Source organism: Mus caroli, unplaced genomic scaffold (genome assembly GCF_978045245.1).
Source record: "Mus caroli unplaced genomic scaffold, Mus_caroli_1 scaffold_5, whole genome shotgun sequence".
NCBI classification, from domain to species: Eukaryota; Metazoa; Chordata; class Mammalia; order Rodentia; family Muridae; genus Mus; species Mus caroli.
In genome coordinates, this window is record NW_028227260.1 from 116,710,692 (window position 1) to 116,735,446 (window position 24,755).

Genomic DNA, 24,755 nt, shown 5'->3' on the forward strand with positions numbered 1-24,755 from the left:
CCAAGGACCTCTTCTGGTCTCCTTCATCACTGCATGAGCGTGCTCTACAGTCATCCATGCAGGAAGAACACTGACGTGCAAAAGATAATATTTGTAAAAACAAAAATAACACTAAGACGTGTTTTGCAGACAAGATTTACTAAACAAATGAATCCAGGAAGTAAAAGGGGGACATTGGGGTTGGGATCTAATGCTTTCCCTTTAATTTAACAAATCAAATTATGTTGCCATTTGCTGATATGGAAAAAAATGAGGGAGGGTCAGAGATTTGCTCGAGAAAGAACTAAAAGTTCTATTGGTAACACATTAAATTCAAAATGCCCAGAATAAATCAAAGTGAAAAAAAATTGATAGTTGGCTACAATCTAAACTGTCCCTACAATTGCCCAATTTGTAGTAGATGGAATAATGACCCCCAAAGTATCCATATCCTAATACCCAGGACCTTTTCATTAATTTAATTGGGGATTGATAGTTTTGAAACAGTGTCTTACTATTATAGCCCATAACAATCCTCCCGCCTCAGCTTCTCAGGTACTACGATTACAGCCATGAGCCACCATTCTCTGTGACAAAAGAGATTTTGAACAAGTGATTAAAGTTATAGTCATTGAGATGGAGAGATTATTCTGGTTTGTCTGGGTGTACCCAATCTATTCACAAGAGTCATCAAATATTGGGGAGAGAGACTCAGAGCCTGAGGAGTAAGCTAGAGATGCAAGGACAGAAGAGACACGACAAGGACTGACTCTGAGCACAATGGTGCTCAGAAGCCAAAGAATATGGATGGCTTCAAGAATCTAAGAATGACCCTCAGGTGACGGCCAGTAAGGAAACAAGAACCTCAGTCCTATAACCAAAAGGAGCTATGGTTAGTCAATAACTTGAATGAGCTACAAAATGGGTTTTCCCCTGGAGCCTCCAGAAATGAATGCATTGATTTCTACGTCAGAGTAGTGACTTATAGAATTGTAAAATAGTACATCTTTATTGCTTACCCATGGTGCTTGCGGTAAGTCATTATAGCAGCAACAGGAAACTAAGAGAACCCTAAAGGTATTTATTTTAGAATAACAGAAACAGATCAGAAGTTTGCTGAAGAGTAATAGTGGAAGACAAGGAGGCTGCCATCAACAAACAAATGCATTTAAAACAGAGGAATGGGGATGGAGATGGGGCTCAGTGGTTCTTTGAGGGAACCCAGGTTCAATCCCCAGCACAACCATCAGACAACACTCAGATTCCAGGAATCTGACCCCTTCTTCTAGCTTCTGCAGGCACCAGACATGCACATGGGGCACAGACACACATACAGGCAAAACACTCAAACACATAAGACAATTCAATTAAAAAATTAAAAATAGAGAGATTGAACGAGACCACTAAAAGATGGGAAAGGAAGAAACTTCTAGAGTGAGAAAAGCAACAAGAAATGAAACTGAAGAGGCAGAAGCTAAAGATAAGATAGAAGATATTAAATGCTCGTGCCATACTGTTAGGGACATATAGTGAATGGTGCAGTAACTCTAAGGAAAAGAAAAGGAAACAGGTTTAAGACACACAGACAGGGAGGAAGGAAGGAAGGAAGGAAGGAAGGAAGGAAGGAAGGAAGGAAGGAAGGAAGGAAGGAAGGAAGGAAGGTAAGCAGGCTGGTTGGGTATGCTCACATAAAAGAAGCAAAGAACAAAAATGGCTCAAATATTCATCAACTGACAATATGCCAAAAGAAATCAAGACAAAGGGAAGCATATACACTGCATGGTTCCATTTACTCAAAAGCCTAGGGGACGTAAACTAATCTAAAGTGACAGTATGCTGAAAGCTGTTTGCTTCGATGGAGGGGTTACAGAGGGACACATGAAAATTTTGGTAATGGATTCATTCACTATGTTAACTGCCATCATTTCATTAGTATACACATATGCAAACATATTGTCAAATTGTGCCCTTCAAATATGTAATAGAGTAATGGCACAATCCTATAATCCCAGTATTTGGGAAGCTGAGGCAGGAGAGTCAGGAGTGTGAGGCAAGCCCCAGCTACCTAGAAAGACCCTGTCTCAGTAACCAAGGTTAGAAAGATGAGGCTTAGTGCTTGCCTTTCATGAATAACTGCATAAATACCTTAGGCTTGAGCCCTCAAGCAAGAAAAGAATGTACAGTTCTATTGGATATCAACAACACTGAAGTAAAATTTGTTTGTTTTGTTTGATTTGCTTTATCTGGAGCAGTCATTCATGGTTAAAATCCATCAAATGCTTTCTCAACCTTCCAGAAATCAAATTCTTCCAAGCACTGGGGTAGAAAGAAAAATAGAAAGCAAGGGCTTCAAATGCTAATCTGAATTTAGGTTTGATCCAGTAAGCAAAGGGAGGTCGCTAGGTTTTGGAGAAACATGTGATATAATAAAAACTATATGAGAGGTAAGGCATAGTAGCAGAAGCCTGGAGAGATGGAGGCAGGAGGATCAGGAGTTCAAAGCCAACCTTGGTTCATAGTAAGTTCAAAAGTCATCATAGGCTACATGAAATCCTGTTTCAAAATAATAACAATAACAACAACAAAATAAACAAACTTAGCAGAAGGAAGAATATTCTAAAAGGCAATGTGCCAACCAACTTGGCAAGAGAAGATTCCTCCTCAATAATTATACTGCAAACATAACTGTGACTATAGCTCCAACGGGAAATGTGAGCCAGGTCTGAAAATGAACAGTGGCTTTTCTGGGTGCTTACTAGAAATTCAAATCCTACTTGTGTGGTCTCATACATTATTGCCAACTGTAGCCGCCAGCAGCCACGGGCTACTGAGTTCCTGAAAGGAAAGCTGGGGATGGATGGGAAGGATGGTGAGAGAAATAACAAGCCAAGACAAAGTTCTCTGGTCAAGGCTCAATCTTTAATTGTAGGGTATTGGAGCTTAAAGCAGGGGAGACCCATCCCCCACTTTGTCAGGATCTTGTTGCTTTGTCAGGATCTCAGGAAGCAAGTTCGGCTGCTCAGCAGGTAGGTAGGTCCTTGTATTGAAGCAGAGACAAAAAAATTATATATATATAATGTAAGGCTATTAGCCATTCCTAGAGGCAAAACTTTCCAATGATTACAAGCTCACTAGAAGCAAACCCTTTACAATTATGAGGATGCAAAGGAAAGAACAACCTTCCAAATCCATAATAATTCTATATGGAGTAGGCAGGCCAAATTGCAATGCCTCTAGAAGTTCCACAGCCTCAATGACCTTTTATAAATCTTAAGTTTGAACCTCATTTTGAACAACACCTGGATAGATCTGTAATAGTCCTGTTTTGGCTTAAAATGGTATAAAAGCAGATTGGGAAAAAATAAACCCACCTCAGCCTCAGAACTGGCTGGGGTCATGCTACAATGTTGTCTAATCATTTCTTTCTTTTCTATCTTCGCTCCTGCGCTGGAGAACCTATTGACTAACTGAGCTGGCTTGGTCATTAACTGCTGAGCCACCTCACCAGCCCTGCTTTCTCTTTTGGTATCTGACCAGGCTATCACATTATCTTTTCTCTGAAGTCAACCTCAGACACAGACACACTTATGTATGCACACACTTTACACTTTACCTAGCAGCCTATGTGACCATACTCAGTGTTTGTTGAGGAGAGCCAGATGACAGTCACATTCGTCCAGATTCTTGCCACTCACACTTTACTAACTAGATCTTTACACACTGTCAGCACTAAGTCTGGCCTAGCAACATCCCTCATTGCTTCTCCTTAATAGGAGAACTATTAATTATCAGGAAAAAGGGTCAAGAATTTAGAAAACATGGGCCATGAAAAGGTGTTTGCTGCCAAGCTGGATAACCTGACTTTAGTCCCTGGGACCTATGTGGTAGAGAGATCAGACTCTGGCATGTTATCCTCTGAGCTCTACACACATCCTGGCACACACATGCCCATGTGCCAGAATGAATGAATGAATTAATTAATTAATTAATACAGAAATGCAATTAAATCCTGAAAAGAAATTGTCAGATGTGTTGCTATCTACATGAGATATCCAGCAACTATTTAGATGGTTTATGTCTGTTGTCACAGTGTCTCACCTCTGACAGCTAGCTATATGCAGTACTGCTCATATCTTTTATATAGCTGAACATTGTCTTATACATATTCACAACTACATTTTCATGTCTCCCTTTCATTCTTCGGTTCTATTTTGTGGTTGTTTAATTTGGAGGTGGAGATGGAGGGTCTCCCAGTATAGCTCATGCTGGCCTGAAATTTAATATGTACTAAAGGCCAGCCTGAAACTGCAATCTCCCTGCCTCCAACTTCTGAATGCTGAGATTACCTGGTATGCTACCACACCACGGTGAACTTCTTTTTTTTTTTTTTTTTAAAGATTTATTTATTGATTATATGTAAGTACACTGTAGATGTCTTCAGACACACCAGAAGAGAGAGTCAGATCTCGTTACGGATGGTTGTGAGCCACCATGTGGTTGCTGGGATTTGATCTCTGGACCTTTGGAAGAGCAGTCGGGTGCTCTTACCCACTGAGCCATCTCACCAGCCCCCACGGTGAACTTCTTAGTAACTTTTCTCTTTTAAGAATTTATTTTAAGCCGGGCAGTGGTGGTGCACTCGGGAGGCAGAGGCAGGTGAATTTCTGAATCTGAGGCCAGCCTGGTCTACACAGTGAGTTCCAGGACAGTCACAGCTATACAGAGAAACCCTGTCTTGAGAAAAAGAAAAAAAAAAGAATTTAAAAAGAAAATTGTTTAAAGAATTTATTTTAGTTGGGTGTGGTCATGCATGCCTTTAATCCCAGAACTCTAGAGGCAGGGGCTGGCAGATCACTGAGTTCAAGACCAGACTGGTCTACAAAGCAAGTTCCGGGACAGCCAGAACTATGACACAGAGAAACCCAAAGGAAGCAAAGAAGGAAGGAAGGAAGGAAGGAAGGAAGGAAGGAAGGAAGGAAGGAAGGGAGGGAGGGAGGGAGGGAGGGAGGGAGGGAGGGAGGGAGGGAGGGAGGGAGGGAGGGAGGAAGAGAGGAAGAGAGGGAGGGAGGGACTACACAGAGAAACCCTGTCTCAAAAAAAGAAAAAAATAAATTAAACAGACAGACAGACAGAAACACACACGAAAGAGAGAGAGCACAGTGTGTGTCAGAGTGAATATGGCTACATCTGTGGCATGGTGAATGTGCAGAAGTCAGAGGATAAGTTGGTGGCATCTGTTCTTTTCAACCCCTACAACATCTTGGTTGCCCTTCTTTAGTTATTTTTGAGACGGAGTCTCAGTATGCAATCCCAGCTGGCTTCAGACTTACAATCCTACTGCCTCAGGCTCCAGAGTGCCTGGATTTCAGGTATATACCCAAGGGCCAGCTTCTTCATAATGAATGCTTTTCACATTGCAGCCAATGACTTATTGGCAATACTGTCTTGATAAATCACTGTTCTCATTCACTTCCCTGTGGTATCTCCAGCCCGGTTTCCCTTTCCTTGACTATGTCAGGCAGACGTTTCATTCCACAGTGTCTGAACAATGTGTATGATACTGCGTTTTCCTGCTTGTATTACAATTTTACATTCATTTTATTACCTCCATTCGAAGTGATCGTACAGAGATACCAAGGGCCTAGGTACTGCTGGAGCTTCTGCCTGTTTTTTTTTTTTTTTTTTTTTTTCCCTTTCTGACCTAATAGGCAGTGCCTTAACTTCAGTTCCTGCTTCTTTATTACACTTGTATTTTCCAGAGCTCCCAGAAACACAATAATTACTAACATAGAGTTCCACTGTGTCTCTCTGGAGGAGTGAGTTTTTAATGAATTGGCTAAATATAAATCACCAATATAATCATCATCATTAATATTATTCTTTATTCTCCTGACCTCTTCGTATTCCTGATCTTCTTCTTTTGAAAAATTTTAACTTTCAGATATATAAAAAAATGTTGCAAAATTAGTATAAGGGGGATGGGAGTATAGTATAGCACTTCCTAGCATGCATGAGGCCCTAAGCTCAATTCCCAATTTTGCAAAAAGGATACATTTGAGAGTGGGTTGACATCCACAATACAAGGGACTCCTAATCCCAACAGAAAAAAAAAAATAACCCAATTACAAAATGAACAATAGGGCTGGAGAGATGGCTCAGCGGTTAAGAGCACTGACTGCTTTTCCAAAGATCCTGAGTTCAAACCCCAGCAACAATACGGTGGCTCACAACTATCTGTAATGAGATATGACGCCCTCTTCTGGTGTGTGTGAGAGAGCGACAGTGTACTTAGATATAATAATAAATAAGTCTTTAGGCCAGAACAAGCAGGGCTGGAGCGAGCAGGGTCTACCGGAGTGGACAACCTTCATTCCCAGCAAACACATGCAACCACATGAAGGCTCACAACCATCAGTACAACTACAGTGTACTTATATACAATCAATCAATCAATCAATCAATCTTTAAAAAAAAAGTCTGGGCACCAAGTTTAAAACAAAACATGCAAAGTGAGCAATGCCAGGCAGTGTTGGTACAAACCTTTAATCCTAGCACTCAAGAGACAGAGGCAGGTAGCTCTCTGAGTCTGGTCTACAGAGTGAGTTCTAGACAGCCAGGGCAACACAGAGAAGCCCTGTTTTTTTAAAAAAAGGAACGGATGGAAAAGGAAGAGGGAGCCATTAACCTGTACTTGGTTTTAGTCAAAAGGCCAAGAAGCTAGAGCAAGAAACCTAACCAGACATTTCCTAAAAGAAGATTTGCAAATTGGTCAATAATCATGGGGTGGGGGAGATGTTCTATATATCACTAGTTATTAAGGTAGTGCAAACAAAACCACGGTGAGACAATAACTGCTCTTACCAGAAAGACAAAAGAGAATGTGCTCTGGTACAGAACTGGAGAAAAGAGAATTCTTGCATGTCGTTGGTAAGGATATAAATTAGTAATTCCACCCTGGGAAACTTGGGTGAGTCCTCAAAAGATAGGTGCATTATACAATTTAGCAATTTCACTAGTAGGTGTATATTCAAAAGAAAGGCAATTTGACATGTTGACGACACATCTTTCCCATGTTCATTTCAGTACTATTCATATTAATCCTGAAATTCACCAGAGAAAAACCAATTCCTACATTTGGAGCCAAATTTGAAACAAGCTTTATTAAATATTAAATACTGACCAGCAGGTGGGCTTCGATCAGGACGACCACCTGGAATTTCCAGGCTGAGTGACCCTGAGACACGTGTTGCAGGCACTTACATAGACAAACCCCATAAGCCACCATATCTTCCCATGAGGCTTTGTTATTTTCCAAGAACTACAACTCCCAGCATTCCAGGAAGTTACCTGATCCTTGGGCGGGTAAGGCTTACAGGTTAATTTCAGGTATTACAACAACAGTAACCCTTAAGTAGACACAGCCTGTATATCCATTGTCCTGAGAAGTAGACAAAGAAAATGTAGCACATACACACAATGGAATGTTGCTAGTGTATCCAAATGGGGAAATCCTGTCATTTGCAATAACCAAAAATAAAATTTTAAAAAAATTTTAAAAGGCTAAAGATGTAGTTCCATATTAGAATGCTTAACTGGTATCTGCAGGGCCCCGAATTCTAGCCCCAGTACTACATAAAAAACAAAAACTGGGCCGGGCGTGGTGGCGCACGCCTTTAATCCCAGCACTAGGGAGGCAGAGGCAGGCGGATTTCTGAGTTCGAGGCCAGCCTGGTCTACAAAGTGAGTTCCAGGACAGCCAAGGCTACACAGAGAAACCCTGCCTCGAAAAACCAAAAAAAAAAAAAAAAAAAAAAAAAACAAAAACAAAAACTGGAGCTGCAAAGATTGTTTAGTAGTTAGGGGACGTGCAGCTGTTACAAAGGAGCTAGGTTCAGCTCCCAGCACCTATAACTTCAATTCCAGGAAATCTGATGTCTTCTTATGAACTCTGTGGACACCTGCACACCCACACACATGTGTTGCACATAAACACACACGAGCACTCATACACAATGAATGAATGAATGAATAATTTTTTTAAGTCAGTCAGGTGTGGTGATACTTGTCTTTAATCTAATACTCAGGAGGCAGAGGCAGGTTGATCTCTGTGAGTTCAGGTCAGCCTGATCTACATGGTAACTACCAGGCCAGCAGTAATACATGGTGAGACCCTGTGAAAGAAAGGAAGGGAGGAAGGAAGGGAGGGAAGGAGGGAGCGAGAGCGAGAGAGCGAGAGAAAGCGAGAGAGAGAGAGAGAGAGAGAGAGAGAGAGAGCGAGAGAGTGAGCGAGAGAGAGAGCGAGAGAGAGAGAGAGAGAGAGAGAGAGAGAGAGAGAGAGAGCAAGAGAGAGAGAGAGAGAGAGAGAGAGAGAGAGAGAGAGAGAGAGGAGAAGAGAAAAGAGAGGGAAAGGAAAGAAGGGAGGGAGAGAAGAAAACTATAAAACCCACATGCGTCAAGTAAAATTCACTAGTGTGCATGAAGCCCAGGATTTGATCCCCAGCACAGAAGCCAATGCAACCTTGCTTTAGCTGTTGTTTCAGTGGAGAGGTAACTGTGCTTTCACAGGGTACGCCTTACCATTGACATTCTCAGAATGGTCGTTTCTAAACTCGAGTCACTGATACAATCAGCTAGCAAAGAAACACTGTAGCATCTCACCAACATGTATCAAAGAGTTTCCCTACCTATCGGGATAGCATTTGAAATGTATATGAAGAAAATATCTTAAAAAAAAAAAAAAAAGAAACAAAAGAGAAAAAAAAAACTTTATGTCCACTTCCCTTCTCCTCATTTTGTTGTGTTTTCTGAGAGAGAAAGAACATAAAGGTGGGTTGGTAGGGAGGCAGGTATGATCTGGGATTAAATTAGGGAGGTGAAAGAATGTGATCAAAATATATTGTATGAAAAACATAAAATATTTTCAAAAAAAAAAAAAAGAGTTTCCTTTAGGATTAACAAGGCTGGATTCAGCCGGGTGTGGTAGCGCACGCCTTTAATCCCAGCACTCGGGAGGCAGAAGCAGAAGCAGGCAGATTTCTGAGTTCGAGGCCAGCCTGGTCTACAAAGTGAGTTCTAGGACTGCCAGGGCTATACAGAGAAACCCTGTCTCAAAAAAAAAAAACAAAAAAAAAAAAAACCAAAAAAAACAAAAAAAAAAAAAACAAGGCTGGATTCAAAGTTGCTCCTTCATCTGATAAACACTTGCATTCAGGACACAAAGTCAATAAACAAGCTTTGGGAGCACTAGCGTTTAGTGGGTGTGGCAACCCACCTGCACCTTGTAAGAGGCAGAGACAGAAGAATCTCTAGAGCAAACTGGTCAGCTAGACTAGCCATGTCATGGAGCTCTGGGTTCACTTAAGAGACCCTGTATCACATGCATGTGCACATACATGCTCCCGTCACACATGCATGTATATACACACACACTACACACGGAAGGAAGGAAGGAAGGAAGGAAGGAAGGAAGGAAGGAAGGAAGGAAGGAAGGAAGGAAGGAAGGAAGTTTGCAAACTTCCTAAGAATTCAGGAGGCAAGAGATCCCACTAGCAATAGCTTCGAAAATATAAAGATAGTTCAGTGGGGAAATTGCTTTCCAAACAAGCATAAGGACTAGAGTTGGGATGCCCATAACCCACACAAATGTTGCACTCAGGAAACAGACACAGGAGGCCTAAGCAGACTAGCCAAGTCAGAGAGCTCTTGGTTCATGTGAGACCCTGCCTCAATATAAAAGACTAAAATCAACCAAGGAATAGACCCAACAGCAATCTCTGGCTTCCTTTGCCAATGCACAGAGGGCATGTGCAAACCTAGGAATAAATGGAACCAAGGAGGAGAAAAGTACTATAATCAAACGTTTTTGATGCCAAAGGCATTTTTAAAGGGCTTAGAAGACAGAAAGACACCCCCCCCCCGCCGAAGGCTGCAGATCACCAAGATTAACACTGTAAAGGCAGCTATATCACAAAACCAACCTACAGATTCAAAGCAATTGCTATAAAGATCCATGTGGCGTTTCTTCCAAGAAATGGGGAAAAAAATCTAAAATTCATATGGGTGTCCAAAAGATTCCAAGTGCCTAAAGCAATCCTGAGTAGAAAAATAGATGCTGGAGGGATCAAAGTGCCAGATTTCAAGCTGGAGATCCACTGTAAAATTAAATATATAGATAAATAAATAAAAATTCAAAAACCACCATGTACTGGCACAAAAACAGGCACATAAACCAATGGAATAAAATAGAGGATCCTAAAATAAACCCACACAGCTCCCACCAAGTGATTTTTTTGTTTGTTTGTTTTTTCGAGACAGGGTTTCTCTGTGTAGCCCTGGCTGTCCTGGAACTCACTCTGTAGACCAGGCTGGCGTCGAACTCAGAAATCCGCCTGCCTCTGCCTCCTGAGTGCTGGGATTAAAAGCGTGTGCCACCACTGCCTGGCTCCAAGTGATTTTTTAAAAATTCAGGCCTCAAAAACTTACCTTGAGGCAAAACAGTCTCTTTCAACATATAATCTGAGAGAACTGGATATTCACATGTTGAAAAAATGGAATTAGATTCACCGTTCTCATCTGTACAGAAAGCAATTCAAAATGAAGCAAAGGCATTATGTAAGGCCTGCAATTATAAATCCACTAGAGGAAAACACCTCAAGATATAGGCACAGGAAAGAACTTTCTGAAAAGGACCCCAGTGGCTAAGAAACAGAATCCAGAAATCACACAGAAGAGTCTGCAGGAAGTTAAAGGGCTTCTTCACAGCAAAGGAATCAATGTACAGAGTGAACAGACAGGCAGCCTACAGAATGGGAACAAAAGTCTGCCAGCTATGTGTCTGACAATGAAATTTTATTATGCTTTAAAGAAGAACAAAATTGGAGTTGGGGATTTAGCTCAGTGGTAGAGGCTTGCCTAGCAAGCGCAAGGCCCTGGGTTCGGTCCTCAACTCTGGAAAAAGAGAAGGAGGAGGAAGAGGAGGAGGAGGAGGAGGAGGAGGAGGAGGAGAAGAAGAAGAAGAAGAAGAAGAAGAAGAAGAAGAAGAAGAAGAAGAAGAAGAAGAAGAAGAAGAAGAAGAAGAAGAAGAAGAAGAAGAAAACTATGTTATTTGCAGGAAAACAAATGTACTCTGAGGTCATCTTGTTAAGTGGAATAAGGCAGACTTAGAAAGATGAATATTGCAGCTTTTTCTCACATGTAGAATCTGGGTTTAAATGTGTGTGTGTGTGTGTGTACATAAATGGCACAAATGTATAAAGGAAGATGGTAAAGGAAAATGGTAGGAACCAGTGAAAGGGAGTAATGAGGGATAGATACGAGCAACCTATATGACAGACATGTGTAAAGATGTGATGATGGAACTCATTATTTTGTATGCTATTAGTTTCAAATAAAAACCTAGAGGCTGGGATTGTAGCTCAGCACTAGAGCACAAGTCTCACATGCAAGTAGTAGACATACTGCCTCAAATAAGGTAGTTCACAGAAACTTCTAAGGAAATGGAGAATGCTCCTTGGAACCCCTGCATGTAATGTGTCCATGATTTTGTATTGCTAGTCAGCTTGGAGCTAACATGTAACTAACTCTACCCTTAGAAGGGCCTGAGACCCTGGAGGAATCTGTAGTGGACAGATATAGAGGTAGGAGAGGGCAAGTGACTGTGCCGGCTAGTCTTATGTCAACTTGACACAAGCTGGCGTCATCTGAGAAGGAAAGCTCAGTTGAGAAAATGCCTTCACCATGCTGGCCCGTGGGTAACCCTGTGGTGCACTTTCTTGTTTGATGATTGACATGAGTAGGCCCGGCTCATTGTGGGTGGGGCCACCACTGGGCTGGTGGGCATGCTACAAGAAAACATGCTGAGCAAGCCATTGGGAGCAAGCCAGTACGCAGTTCTCCTCCAAAGACTCTGCAACACCTGCCTCTAGGTTTTCTGTCTGAGTTATTGCCTACAGCTTGGACTACATGCTGTAAGATGAAATAAGCCTGGGCTGGGGAGATGGTTCAGCGGTTAAGAGCACTGACTGCTCTTCCAGATGTCCTGAGTTCAAATCCCAGCAACCACATGATGGCTCACAACCACCCGTAATGAGATCTGATGCCCTCTTCTGGTGTGTTGAAGACAGCTACAGTATATTTACATATCATAAGTAAACCTTAAAAAAAGAGATGAAGCCGGGCGTGGTGGCGCACGCCTTTAAATCCCAGCACTCGGGAGGCAGAGGCAGGCGGATTTCTGAGTTCGAGGCCAGCCTGGTCTACAAAGTGAGTTTCCAGGACAGCCAGGGCTATACGGAGAAACCCTGTCTCGAAAAACCAAAAAAAAAAAAAAAAAAAAAAAAAAGAGATGAAATAAACCCTCTCTCCTCAAGTTGTTTTGGGTCACGGTGTTTTATCACAGAAATCAAAGAAGCCCTAACTAAAACATCCACTATGTCTTAAGCATGGACAGGTTCACTGGCATTTCACCTTTGGGAATTTTGAAGGTTGGACACCTAAGGGTCAGATGCAGCTAAGTTTTCAACTGAGGCCTTATTTCTATAAAATAAACACTGGTTGTTTAGAAAGCAGTTTGGTGATCACATTATCTGCTTCTGTCCTGAACATGAGGGAGGATTCCTGATCTTAAGGTCGTTTGTAGCAAATATTTACTCGCTTCAGCATTAAGGGGCTCAGGGAACACAGGTCCATTGCCACTACCGTGTGAGTTCAGCAAGCTAACAATCGAAGAGCACTTTACTTGGTGTCTGGAGTCAACTGCCAACTGCAATCTTAACCTTTTTCAGCCTCTTATCCTTCTGGGTGCGCTCTGTATTTGGCTTCCAATTAAAATGATTTCCTCACCTTGAGTCTGTCCTTTGGACTTTCCTAGGCCAATTCCCTGAAAGATCTTTGTTAAGCTATTTGCAACCCAGACTGGGGCATGCTGCTGGGATCGCACCCTGCTGGTAGGTACCTCAGTTTTTTCTGGCTCTGAAGACAAAGCTTCAAAGCCATGTCAGGTCTAGGGTGAAGTTCACAGAACTTGACACAGAACCCCTCAGCCACCAAGATAAATGAATTTCATGTATAAATGTGATGTTTTAAAAACTCAAAACCAATGCAAAAATCCTTGGATTGTTAATGTTAAGAACTCGACAGACAGGGATCCCATCCTGTACTAGTATGACCTTGGTTCATGTACTTCACTGTAATTCCAGTCCTGGTTCTACAATTAATTTTCGTTACAAAAATGGGTGAGTGAACTGTAGACCTTAAGTGTGTTTGAATGAAATCGTTTAACATATCATTAGATATTTATCTCGATTCCTTAAGTTTGGAGAGGTTTTTTTGTCTGTCTGAATCGTCTTCACCCTAGGCCTGGGTTGGTTTTTCTTGTTTTTTGTTTGTTTGTTTGGTTTTGTTTGTCTTGTCGTTTGGGCACTTATCTTCACCCTTCCTCGCTATTCCCTGACACTTCTTAGGGTCCAGATCCCCCAGTTGTAGGTACTCCTTGCGGCCTTTTCTTACTCTGGCCTGATCAGGTGCCAAGGGCAAGCGAGGCTGACAGGGCGACCTCCCAGGCTCCTCCCGCGTGTCCCGAGCCACTCAGCAGCTCTGCCATTCCGCGCGCCAGTACTGGGCGCCCGCCTTGGCCCGCCCCTTACGCCGGCAGCTCAGCGCCTGGCTGCCGCTATATAAGTCGGCCATTTGCTTTGCTCCGCCCCAGAGCCCGGGAGTCAAAGCCGGTTGTCAACCCAGTCCTGTCCCGCACTCGCCTGCCTCTTCTTTTTTTGCTTTCAACATGACAGATGCCGCTGTGTCCTTCGCCAAGGACTTCTTGGCCGGTGGAGTGGCCGCAGCCATCTCCAAGACGGCGGTAGCACCCATCGAGAGGGTCAAGCTGCTGCTGCAGGTACGTTCTGAGATCGAGGGGCCCAGGCAGGAAGTAAAGGATCTGCACAGAAAGGGGGTACCCTAGCGGGAAAGTGGGGCTCAGTCTTTAGATTTGGGGGCAAGGTGAAGGCCGGGCCTAGCCGGTGTCAAATCGAAAGGCAACCGGGAGGAAAGCGCCTTTAAGGATCTGGAGTTTGAGTGTCGCAAGTGGTCGGGGCCAGAGGGAGCAGAGGCGCTCAGGGCCATCCCCGGCACAGAGAACTAGGATGGGGTTGCCCGAGAGGCTCTGTCTAGCCCGGATTTAGAGGCAAGGGCAATAGGCCTGAAAGCAGGCGCTGGAAAACAGAGTACCTGGCCTGACCGAAAACCTCAAGGTCACGGCAAGGAGATTACAGCTTTGGGCAGGCCACGCGGACCGGTTCTGCGGCCACGCAGCCGGTGAACAACGCGGAGTAGGCTCGCCGGCCGGCAGGCCGGAAGTGGACGCCGGGAAGAGCATGTGCCGGCTACGTCCGCCCCCGCGCAGCCCCTCGCCAGCCTTCCTGCCGCGCGCCCGCCGCGCACTGCCTCTAGGGGGCGCTCGCGGGCGAGCGCTTAGTCGTCGTCACCGCCACCCCTCCCGACAGGAGTGGGGGTGGGGCGGAAAGGGAGCAGCTCCGGAGACCTGAGAAGTTGACTGGTCACCAAGGTGACCGTGTCCTATGCAGGTCCCACCCTACTGCCTCTGAACCTGATCCTGGAAGGAATGACCTTTCTTCCTGGTCTAAAGGTCATAGGTACACTTGAGGGTGCCTCACTCACAGAAGTCGAGACTTAACTACTTCTGATGGTGCTGCTCAATTCTTAAACACTTCCCCCCGCCCCCCAGTAGTGTCAGCAGTTAGAATTGTCCAGCTCATGTGATTCTGAAAGCTAGATTTGGAGAAAGGGGAACGAACCTTAAAGATTTTATGTGTGTGTTCTTCCCTTTCCCCTTCTCTGTGATTATAACTGTCCCTATTGCCTTCTTCCTATCCATCAGGTGCAGCATGCCAGCAAGCAAATCACTGCAGATAAGCAATACAAGGGCATCATAGACTGCGTGGTTCGTATCCCCAAGGAACAGGGAGTCCTGTCCTTCTGGCGTGGGAACCTGGCCAATGTCATCAGATACTTCCCCACCCAGGCTCTCAACTTTGCCTTCAAAGATAAATACAAGCAGATCTTTCTGGGTGGTGTCGACAAGAGGACCCAGTTCTGGCGCTACTTTGCAGGGAACCTGGCATCAGGTGGTGCCGCTGGGGCTACATCCTTGTGCTTTGTGTACCCTCTTGATTTTGCCCGTACCCGTCTAGCAGCTGATGTGGGCAAAGCTGGAGCTGAAAGGGAATTCAAAGGCCTTGGTGACTGCCTGGTTAAGATCTACAAATCTGATGGGATTAAGGGCCTGTACCAAGGCTTTAATGTGTCAGTACAGGGCATTATCATCTACCGAGCTGCCTACTTTGGTATCTATGACACTGCAAAGGGTAAGTTTGCTATATGCTTAGAGGCTGTGGGAGATGTGGGTACTTATTTGCAGTTATAGGAACTCAACCTAGGGCTTCGTGCATGCTAATCCAGTGCTGAGCTGTATCCCCAAACCCCGAGTTCCTATTTTTTGCCCCTCTTTGAGACAGGGTCTCACTGTGTATCCCTGGCTAGCCTGGAACTCAGTATGTAGACCAGGCTTTCCATTCATAGCCATCCACCTGCCTCTGCCTCCTGGGTGCTGGATTGAAGGCATCCACCACTGCACCCCGTTCCTGATTTGTTTCTTTAGATAAGGTTTTTAATGTGGCTCGGGCCGACCTTAGATTTAAGGTCTTCTTGCCTCTGTTTCCTAAAACTAGCTGGTTTGGGTTTTTTTGTTTTGTTTTTAAGACAGGGTAGCAAGGTCTTGCTTCAATATAACAGAAGCCCACCACTCATTTTGTTTTTAATTGCTGAAGGAAGCCAGATTCTTCAAGTGTGAAGCTCGTGGTAGATAAAATGTTAGTTGGTTATAGTAAATCGGTCAGCAAAACTACATTTTGATTTTTTTTTTAATCTCTTATTTTTCAGGAATGCTCCCAGATCCCAAGAATACTCACATCTTCATCAGCTGGATGATTGCACAGTCTGTCACTGCTGTCGCTGGCCTGACTTCCTATCCTTTTGACACGGTTCGTCGTCGTATGATGATGCAGTCTGGACGCAAAGGAAGTAAGTTCTGCTTGAGCGTAAGATAAAAAGTCATGGGAGTGAGGCAAGTTATGGCCAAAAATGAGTGGGTGGCTGCCTTTAATAACTGCAGTCTGGGGCTAGAGATACAGCTAGCTCGGTGGTAGAGCATTAGCCCACCATACTCAAGGCCCTATATTCAATCTCCAGTGTCATTGAAATGCTGTAGGCTCTGAAGGGGTGATGAACAGCATCCATGTTGTCTGCACAAGTGCCTGTGAGCAAACAGCCCTTTAGATGCCTGTGCTAATATGTAAATGCTTGGGTTTAAAACTGCCATTAAGTGCTTAGAATAGCTCAGTAGTAGAGAGCTTAGCATACACAAGGCCTAAGGTTCTATCCTTAGCATGGGGGGAAAATACTTTTTAAAGGTGGGGCTCTGTTTTGTGTTAGGATTTTGGAGGTGTTCACTGGCTTTTGGTCATCAACTACGTGTCTTTTTTCTTTGCAGCTGATATCATGTACACAGGCACGCTTGACTGCTGGCGGAAGATCGCACGTGATGAAGGGAGCAAGGCTTTTTTCAAGGGCGCATGGTCCAACGTTCTCAGAGGCATGGGTGGCGCCTTTGTGCTTGTCTTGTACGATGAGATCAAGAAGTACACATAATTATGTCTTAGGTGTTCTCCCCGAGAGCAGGCATGTTGTATAATATACCATATCTTGAACATTCTGGACAGATTCTCTGGGCTTGTCTGTTTTATCAGTGGCAACTATTTACCAGTTGAAAAGTGGGAAGCAATAATATTCATCTGACCAGTTTTCTCTTAAAGCCATTTCCATAATGACAATAATGATGGGACTCAATTATATTTTTTATTTCAGTCACTCCTGATAATAAAAAATTGAAGAAATAAAAATACCCAAAACCAGTTTTTGTTTGTTGTTTCTCTCCATATAAGAATCTGCTTTGTGGGGGATGGGGCGGGGGAACAACACAGTTTCTCTGTATAACTATGGCTGTCCTAGTAGAACTCATAGACCAGGCTGGCCTCTGCCTCCTGAGTTCTGGGATTGAAGGTATGCACTGCCATTGTTTGGCTGAAAGAACTTTTAGAACTAGTTGTCAGCGATCAATTTTGCAAGAAAGAACTTGGATATGTACCCTTCGATTCCCGGGTCATTAACAAAGTAGAATTTGGGATCAGTGTATCCAAAACTTTTTGGTCCATTGCCTGTAGCCTGTCATAGCTGCATGAGCTCCTAGAAACTCTCCTGTGGTTAAAACAAGAACCAGGTGCCAAAGTTAACTTTCAAATCATATTAGGATATCACCCATTTAAATGATTTTTTTTTAAAAGATTTATTTATTTATTATATGTAAGTACACTGTAGCTGTCTTCAGACACTCCAGAAGAGGGCGTCAGATCTCGTTACGGATGGTTGTGAGCCACCATGTGGTTGCTGGGATTTGAACTCTGGACCTTCGGAAGAACAGTCGGGTGTTCTTACCCACTGAGCCATCTCACCAGCCCTTAAATGATTTTTTTAATATAAGGTACTTATAGTTCTCAGTTTTCATCCAATTGCCTTCTTCACCTGGCTCAAGCCAGTTTTTAATCTCAAAGCAGAGGATTAGGTTAGGGCTGGCACCTTTCTATAGTGCTGAGATTGCAATGCTGTTCAAGATTATGGAGAGTGCTGGGTGCCAGCCACCTGTATCTTGCTTGTCATGCTCACAGCTTGTCAGTGGAGAATGTCCCTATTTCTATTGGATAAGCTTTTATTTGGGATCCACAGGGCAGCATTGCAAGTTTAGAAGCTCTTCACTAGGGCTCAGAAATCCGGTTGGTTTTATTAGTACCATGAGATTCATATGAAGAATAAAGTATCTCGCCAAGTCTCAATATGCATAGGAAGTAGGATGGGTGATCACACGCACAGATAAAGCTTGGGAACACATCCTGCTCACTGGAGTGTGTTACCGCTGTTTATAGACAAATAGTGGGATCGATTGATGCCTGGGAGATGCTGTGTGCCGACTGGCCAAGCACCTGAGTAACAGGAAATCTTAGTTCAGAGCTCTGTATTGGCAAGGAGGTAACAGCATTCTCTCCTGCGAGAAACTTGCACTCGGGGTTGCTTTGCCTCAAATCAGTGATCGCTCTTTGTTCAGGCAAAGAAATAGAAAAGAGCATCATCTGAGATGTTTCTGGAGAGAAGTATTATGTATTTATTTATTTAATGTATATGAGTACATTATTGCTGTCGCTGTCTTCAAACACATCAGAAGAGGGTATCAGATCCCATTACAGATGAAGCCACCATGTGGTTGCTGGGAATTGAACTCAGAACCTCTGGAGGAGCAGTCAGTGCTCTTAACCACTGAGCCATCACTCAAGCCTCTGGAGGGAAGTTTCGGGGTTTTTTTTGTTTTTTTTTTTTTTTGTTTTTTTTTTGTTTTTTCAAGACAGGGTTTCTCTGTATAGCCCTGGCTGTCCTGGAACTCACTTTGTAGACCAGGCTGGCCTCGAACTCAGAAATTCTCCTGCCTCTGCCTCCCGAGTGCTGGGATTAAAGGCGTGTGCCACCACACCCGGCTGGAAGTATTTTTTTTTTTTTAAAGCAATGCTGTTCTGCTATCACAGAGGCCTGGGCTAAAATCTGGACTCTGGGTTTAGCAAGTTTCTTAATTTCTCTAAGCTTCCAGTTTTCTTATGTATACCATGATGATACTGACACCTGTTTCAGGGGGTTGTTGCAAAGGTGAAATATGTTTATGTCAACCAGATGCCACAGAACATACATAATAAGCACTCCCTAAATGATAGGTGAGACTTCTATGATCAGAAGTAGCTGGACTGTCATACTGTATGACCTTGGGCAAGTCAGTTACTTTCCAAGAACCTCAGTCACCTCACTGGTAAAATGGCAAGATAATGATGCTAGCTATATTTTTTTGTGGGTGTTATGAGGATAAAGAAGCCTGGTGAGTAGTAGGCATGATACATGGCTTCTAATCAACACCCCAAATGTGAGGTTTTGTTTTGCTATTCAGCGCTCATCTCTAGTGAACAAAGTACAGGAGTATTTATGAATAAATTCAAGCCCACCTTAAAAGAAAACTAGACATACCATATTGTGTAGCACTGATATAAAATAAACTTCAGCCCAGGCTTTTCAGTTACAGATTTTGTTCCTGAAAGGGAACAAGAGGCTCTCCACTTAGGGTTTCAAACACAATACAAGAGGACCCAAGCCCCTTTTATGGTTATTACAATAGATGTGTACTCACTGAGCTGCCAGCTATTAAAATAAACGTAGGACTGGGCATTGATGACCAGAAAGCAAGAAGTGGTACCTCCTGTCATTGGGTGGCTGACACAGATGAGGTGGAGGTTTCTGTTGTTGTTCTTGCTATTCTTGTTGTTCAATGATTTTTGAAATTTAATTTAAAGACAAAGTGATTTTAATCTCTCCAAGCTGTGCAGGATAGTGCTATAGAATTCATTACGTCCATTATGTTCATGCAAACGTTGATGGTACACAATCTTAGCAACACTCTAATTTATGCTGTTGTTTTGTTACTATTCAATGCATAACAGGATCTGTGGAGCCTGATTCCAGGTGAGAGAGCCAGAATACAGGTCAGCCTGTGCACAGCGCGCTTCCTATTCCAGAGGGCCTCTTCACTCAGTCTCTGGAAGCGGTGTGCTTCGGGTGCTCCAGACCGCCGGGGGAAAGAAACAAGGGGTGCCTTCCCAGAGGGGCAGCTGTCGTGGAGGGTAAGTCATTTAAGCCATTATTTTTGTATTAAAAGAGATGCAGATGTGCTAGACTATGGGTTTATTAATTTGAAAGTATTTTTTTAAACCTAAACAGCAAAGTGAGTTCTTGTAAACAAGGACCATTGCTGGCATTCCCCTCGAGACTCCTCGGGGCAAGTCCATTCAGTCTCCTCAGCTGTTGCGGATACTTTCAGAGGAAAAGAAAATCATTTTCAAAGTATTGATGTAATGCGCAATGGCTTTTCAAGCATCCATATTACTAGATTTATCTATTTCTCCTTTGATATTTGTGGGTATGGATATTTGTAAGTTGTTTTTTTAGTTTTTAATATAATGTCTGGACATCGTAATCAAAGCCAGGTCAGGTCGTAAAGAAAAGGTATAAAATGCACAGTAAATATCTCTGCATCTGCCTCTTCCGTTCTGGGCTCCCTCCTTAAAAGGCATCATATTGGCGGTTTCTGATCTATCTGTCCTCTTCAGATTTATGCTTATCGTTACAACAATAGCTGATTTATCGGAACCATATCCATCATATCCTCACCAGTTGAATTTTTAAATGTCATGATACCCCCTCCCCTTCCCCCCCCCCCCCCCCGCCCCGGAGGAGAGCCTCATTAAGCCAGAGCCAAGATTCACAGATTGTTGTCAGGGAAGAGGTAGACTCTAAGCAAGGTTTATCGAGTGTGGCCCTTTATTACTACCAATACTTTCCTTTGGGGTTTTAGCCATAATCACTGAACAACCAGGGGGCAAATCCCCAAACCATTTCTAACATCAGAGCCTTATTTTGTCATCCATGAAAGATTGAATCTGGGGAGAAGACAAACTCTAAAAAGTCCCTTCCAGTGGAGACATCCTCCAGCTCCAACATTTATTTATACGTTTACAGAAAATGCAGAAGCAACGGAAGGACTAGTATTAGGGGATTTAATCCTCCCAGAACACATTTGAAAATACCTAACACAATTGTAACTGCGTCGTTTCTGACTCAGACTGTGTGGGTGGGTTGGTGTTGGCAAGCAAAATTACAAATGTAAAGATTTACATCAATTTCAGGACCAAGAAGCAAAGGCACGAAATTACAGCTCAGGGTTGCAGGTCAGAGGTGATCCGATTTACTTCCAAATAATTAACATCTATCTTTTCAAAGCCTAGTCCTATTATGTGTAATGTGCACTTCTGTATGCAGGTTGAAATTTATTTAAACAACAAATACCGGATGCTGCAATTTGGGGATGCCGTATGTTACACTCGAAATGTTTGGAGGCGCTTTCCTAACATTTTGGCCATTATTCGCTGTGTGTGCAGGTGACCAAGGTCAGAGGCATGGTGCCCCTCTTAGCCAACTGCTCAAAAGAGCCTTCGGTATCCCAGCAACAGATATAAACACTGTTCAAGTGACAGATTGGGTGCTTGCTTTCAGTGGACCCTTTCGGGGACAAAACTGAGTTGAATTAAAGGAGTCTATTAATTTGTGGTTTTCCCCATGACTGTCAACAGAGTGAGCAATGGAAGCTAGTTTTGAACCTCCATCCAGGGGTTGGAGAGGAGTCTATCTCCTTAGGCCATTTGCCTACCCAGGGAATACATTTAGTACTGTGAGATTTAAAACCTGATAGCACTAAAAAGCATTTCGCTGCCTCTGTTTTTACTCCCAGAATGGACATACCCAAAGCAAGGTCTCTTCTAAATAGCTCTAGAGAGGTTCCTAATTTCCAAGGGCCCCCATGTTCGAAAGTGAAAAGAGCTCTTCTGTCTGGGTGAGCGTCAATGGCTGGCTGCGGAGAAGGGAGACATGTTAGCCGCACAGGCAGAGGAGGTGATGCATCTTCCTCATAGGCATCCCTTGCACGGGCCCCTCCCAAGCCTTAGAAGGGGACCCTGAATGCATTCATTTGTTCCCATGGTTCGGGAAACTTCATAAGCTTTTAAAAACGGCCTCTCAAATTCCATAAGCTAATATTTCCATAAACCCTGGATCCACTCCTGCTGTGGAACTGGAGGAGATGAAGTGGTTTCCAGCCAGCACAGTATACCAGGGCAGTGGCAGATCTCAGCTTGGGACTTCCTTATTTCTCGTTTTCTCCCAGAGCTGAACACACCACGCATAGACTTCCTGTTCAGGACGCTCACAGGCTTTAGGGCTTTGCAATTGCTACAGTGTTTCGCTTGATAGTCAACTTTTACCTAGCTGCTTTTTGTGCTGCAGTTTCTCTATCTGGAATACAAGAATAAAATAGAACCTATCTCAGGGGGAAAACCACGTTAAAGGGATTGATATGTAGAAAGTTCTTATAATAATGCTAGAGACCTATTCTGTGCACCTTTTTATTTTTGATGTCTTTGCTCATTTGTCTCTATCTATCTATCTATCTATCTATCTATCTATCTATCTACCTATCTATCTATCTAGATATCTATGCTGAGAAGCAGAGCCAAGGTCTCACTTAGGCACATGCTACATAACTAGTCTGTACGGCCAAGCTTCCATACAATTTTAATACTATTTATTATAACAGCTAATTGTTTTATCAAGGTATTTCATTTTCTTTCTTTTTTTTTTTTTTTTTTTTTTTTTTTTTTTGGTTTTTCGAGAAAAGGTTCCTGGCTGTCCTGGAACTCACTCTGTAGACCAGGCTGGCCTCGAACTCAGAAATCCACCTGCCTCTGCCTCCCGAGTGCTGGGATTTAAAGGCGTGCGCCACCAGGCCCGGCAAGGTATTTCATTTTCATGTCACTGGGGAGGCTAGCATGAATGATGTATTCTTGGTTTGCACACTTTACTTTTCCTGCAGTACTGGAGATACACTTAGGGTTTCGTGTACTCTAGGCAAGAATTCTTCTAAGCTATGTCCATAACCCAACCTGCACAGTTTTTTTTGAAAGCAGTCTTTAGACAATTCCATATGTATTGGCTAGAAAGTGAATCAGACAAAGGTTGTAAAGGAAGAAAATGACACCCCTGGAATGGACTGGACAACGGGCACATGTGGTTTTATTTTACAACACTGATTATGAAAGGGAGCAAAGGCCAGAATTATATCCGGCCTGCCTCCAGGCGGTCTGTACTGCTCAGCCAGCCAAGCCAGGGCAGTTGCCAGGGCCCTAGTCAGTCACTCCCTTTGCTCCAGCAGTATTTCAAGGAATCTGTGAGGCCCTTGCCTGATTGCCCAATCCTGTGATTTCACTCCTCCCCAGAGAAAGAAACTGCTGAGAATAGACAACCCCCTGAGACCTTTAAAGGCAAGAATCTCCTTTCACTTTTGCAAGTAAGTCCATGGTTCAGGAGTCCATTCATTGTAAAAAACAAAAAAACAACAACAACAACAAAAACAAAAAACAAAAAAAAACAAAAACAAAAAAAAAAAACCCTGAGCTGTAAAGCTGTAAGGAAGTGTAGCTCACTGGGTAGAGTGCTTGCCCTGACAGCCCAAGGCCAACGTTCAATGCATTGCAAAAAAAAAAAACAAAAAAAACAAAACAAAAAAAAAAAAAACTTTAAATAACTTTTAAAAAGACCTTGCAGTAAGTAGCCTTACTGTAGATATGAAGGTCAGGGGGTAATAAGCACTTGAGCATATGGGTAAAAGCATCCTGTTTGCCAATTAGACAATTGGCCATAGAAATTATAATCCTACTTCAGCTCCATGTCTTTCTTGAGTCATGTCACTTTCCATCAGTCTTTCCATCAGGAAAATTGGAAAGCAATTTTGTGCTTGCATGTATACGTATATGTGTATGTGTGTGAAGGTAAATTTTATATTAGTAGATCAACTGATTGATTAGTTGGTTGGCTGGGACAAGGTCTTGCTAAGTACCCCAGGCTAATTCCGAACTGGCAATCTTTGTGATTCTCCTATCTCAGCCTTTCGAGTACTGGGTGGAATATAGGCATATCCCAGCATATTCAGCTTATTTCTTAAGTGGGGCTACAGTTTTTTCCAGAGTTTCTAGAACCAGACAGATTGAAGAGAATGTGCTTCTGGTGATGAAATAATTGCTACAACTACATACCAGGGATTCCTCTCAAGCTACCGACTCAAGATCAAGGCCCATTATTTTGACCTCTCCCATGTCAGGTATTGCACTAAGCAGAGTTTACATGAATTCAGCTCACTGACCCTGCTACGTAGGTGGTATTATTTGTTCCATTTCACAGTTGATAAAACTGAGTTGTAGCAAGGTGAAGGAATGTGCTCAGCACTATCTGGCTTATCAGAAGAGTTCTAGGAGAACTTCAAGGTGACCAGTCAGCCTTGAGCCATAAAATTTATTGCAAAGTGAAACCTGCAAGGCATGGTGGTAAGCCTGTAATTCTTGAATTTAAGAGACTGGAGGATCTTGAGTTCAAGGCCAGTCTAGGCTACCTATGGTGAGCCTGTCAAAATAAAATAACAATGAAAGCCACCAGATAGTTTTAGTATCCACCAACAAAGTCCTTTGGACAGATACCAAAAAGAAATTTGCATTATAAAAAGCACTGCTTACAGAGACCACTCTCAGCAAGTGGGTGGTTTTCTATTTTAGCCAAAGTTAAGAATCATCAGTGCACAAAATACTCAAACCTAAAGCTCTGAATTTAAACTTTATTTTATTCAAATTTCTTCAGCTCTTCCAAAATTGGCTTGCCTTTAAAAATTATTTCTTTGTGCGTGTGTGTGTGTGTGTGTGTGTGTGTGTGAGAGAGAGAGAGAGAGAGAGAGAGAGAGAGAGAGAGAGAGAGAGAGAGAGAAAGTCCCCAGGCTGGAACACACCCACTGAGCCCTAGGCTTGCCTTTTAAATGAAAGGTCTAAGCCTATGCTGGTAAGCACCTCTAGTGGGGACAGCAGCCTGAGGCTAGGGTGATTAACCTACTGGGTGAGGCTCCAGTTAACAAATACAAACCCAGGAGCAAATGACATTGGGAGCCCTTCTCTTTTAGCCAGGGTGGC

At 43.2% G+C, this 24,755-nt stretch overlaps 2 protein-coding genes across 2 annotated transcripts in view; one reads left to right on the forward strand and one right to left on the reverse strand.

Moving 5' to 3' along the window:
• Positions 1 to 2,912: 2,912 nt before the first annotated feature.
• The window catches only part of Steep1 (STING1 ER exit protein 1), an 87,613-nt gene continuing 65,770 nt past the window's right edge, over positions 2,913 to 24,755 (reverse strand). The window contains exon 7 of the mRNA XM_029473327.2: positions 2,913 to 3,016. Within this exon, the coding sequence (XP_029329187.1) occupies positions 2,999 to 3,016 (18 nt within the window). The 3' untranslated portion in view covers positions 2,913 to 2,998. The remainder of the gene's footprint in view (positions 3,017 to 24,755) is intronic.
• Positions 13,660 to 16,952, forward strand: Slc25a5 (solute carrier family 25 member 5). The gene is made up of 4 exons (XM_021153329.3): positions 13,660 to 13,870; positions 14,873 to 15,359; positions 15,934 to 16,074; positions 16,544 to 16,952. Exons 1-4 carry the CDS (start codon positions 13,760 to 13,762, stop codon positions 16,699 to 16,701), a joined length of 897 nt encoding a protein of 298 aa, XP_021008988.1. The 5' UTR covers positions 13,660 to 13,759; the 3' UTR covers positions 16,702 to 16,952.

Excerpts from the sequence above, each read along its gene's own strand:
- Slc25a5 (XM_021153329.3), top strand. The coding sequence starts at position 13,760 with ATGACAGATGCCGCTGTGTCCTTCGCCAAGGACTTCTTGGCCGGTGGA. Across the intron at positions 13,871-14,872 it reads GGGTCAAGCTGCTGCTGCAG|GTGCAGCATGCCAGCAAGCA; the intron begins GTACGTTCTGAG and ends CCTATCCATCAG. Across the intron at positions 16,075-16,543 it reads GCAGTCTGGACGCAAAGGAA|CTGATATCATGTACACAGGC; the intron begins GTAAGTTCTGCT and ends TTTTCTTTGCAG.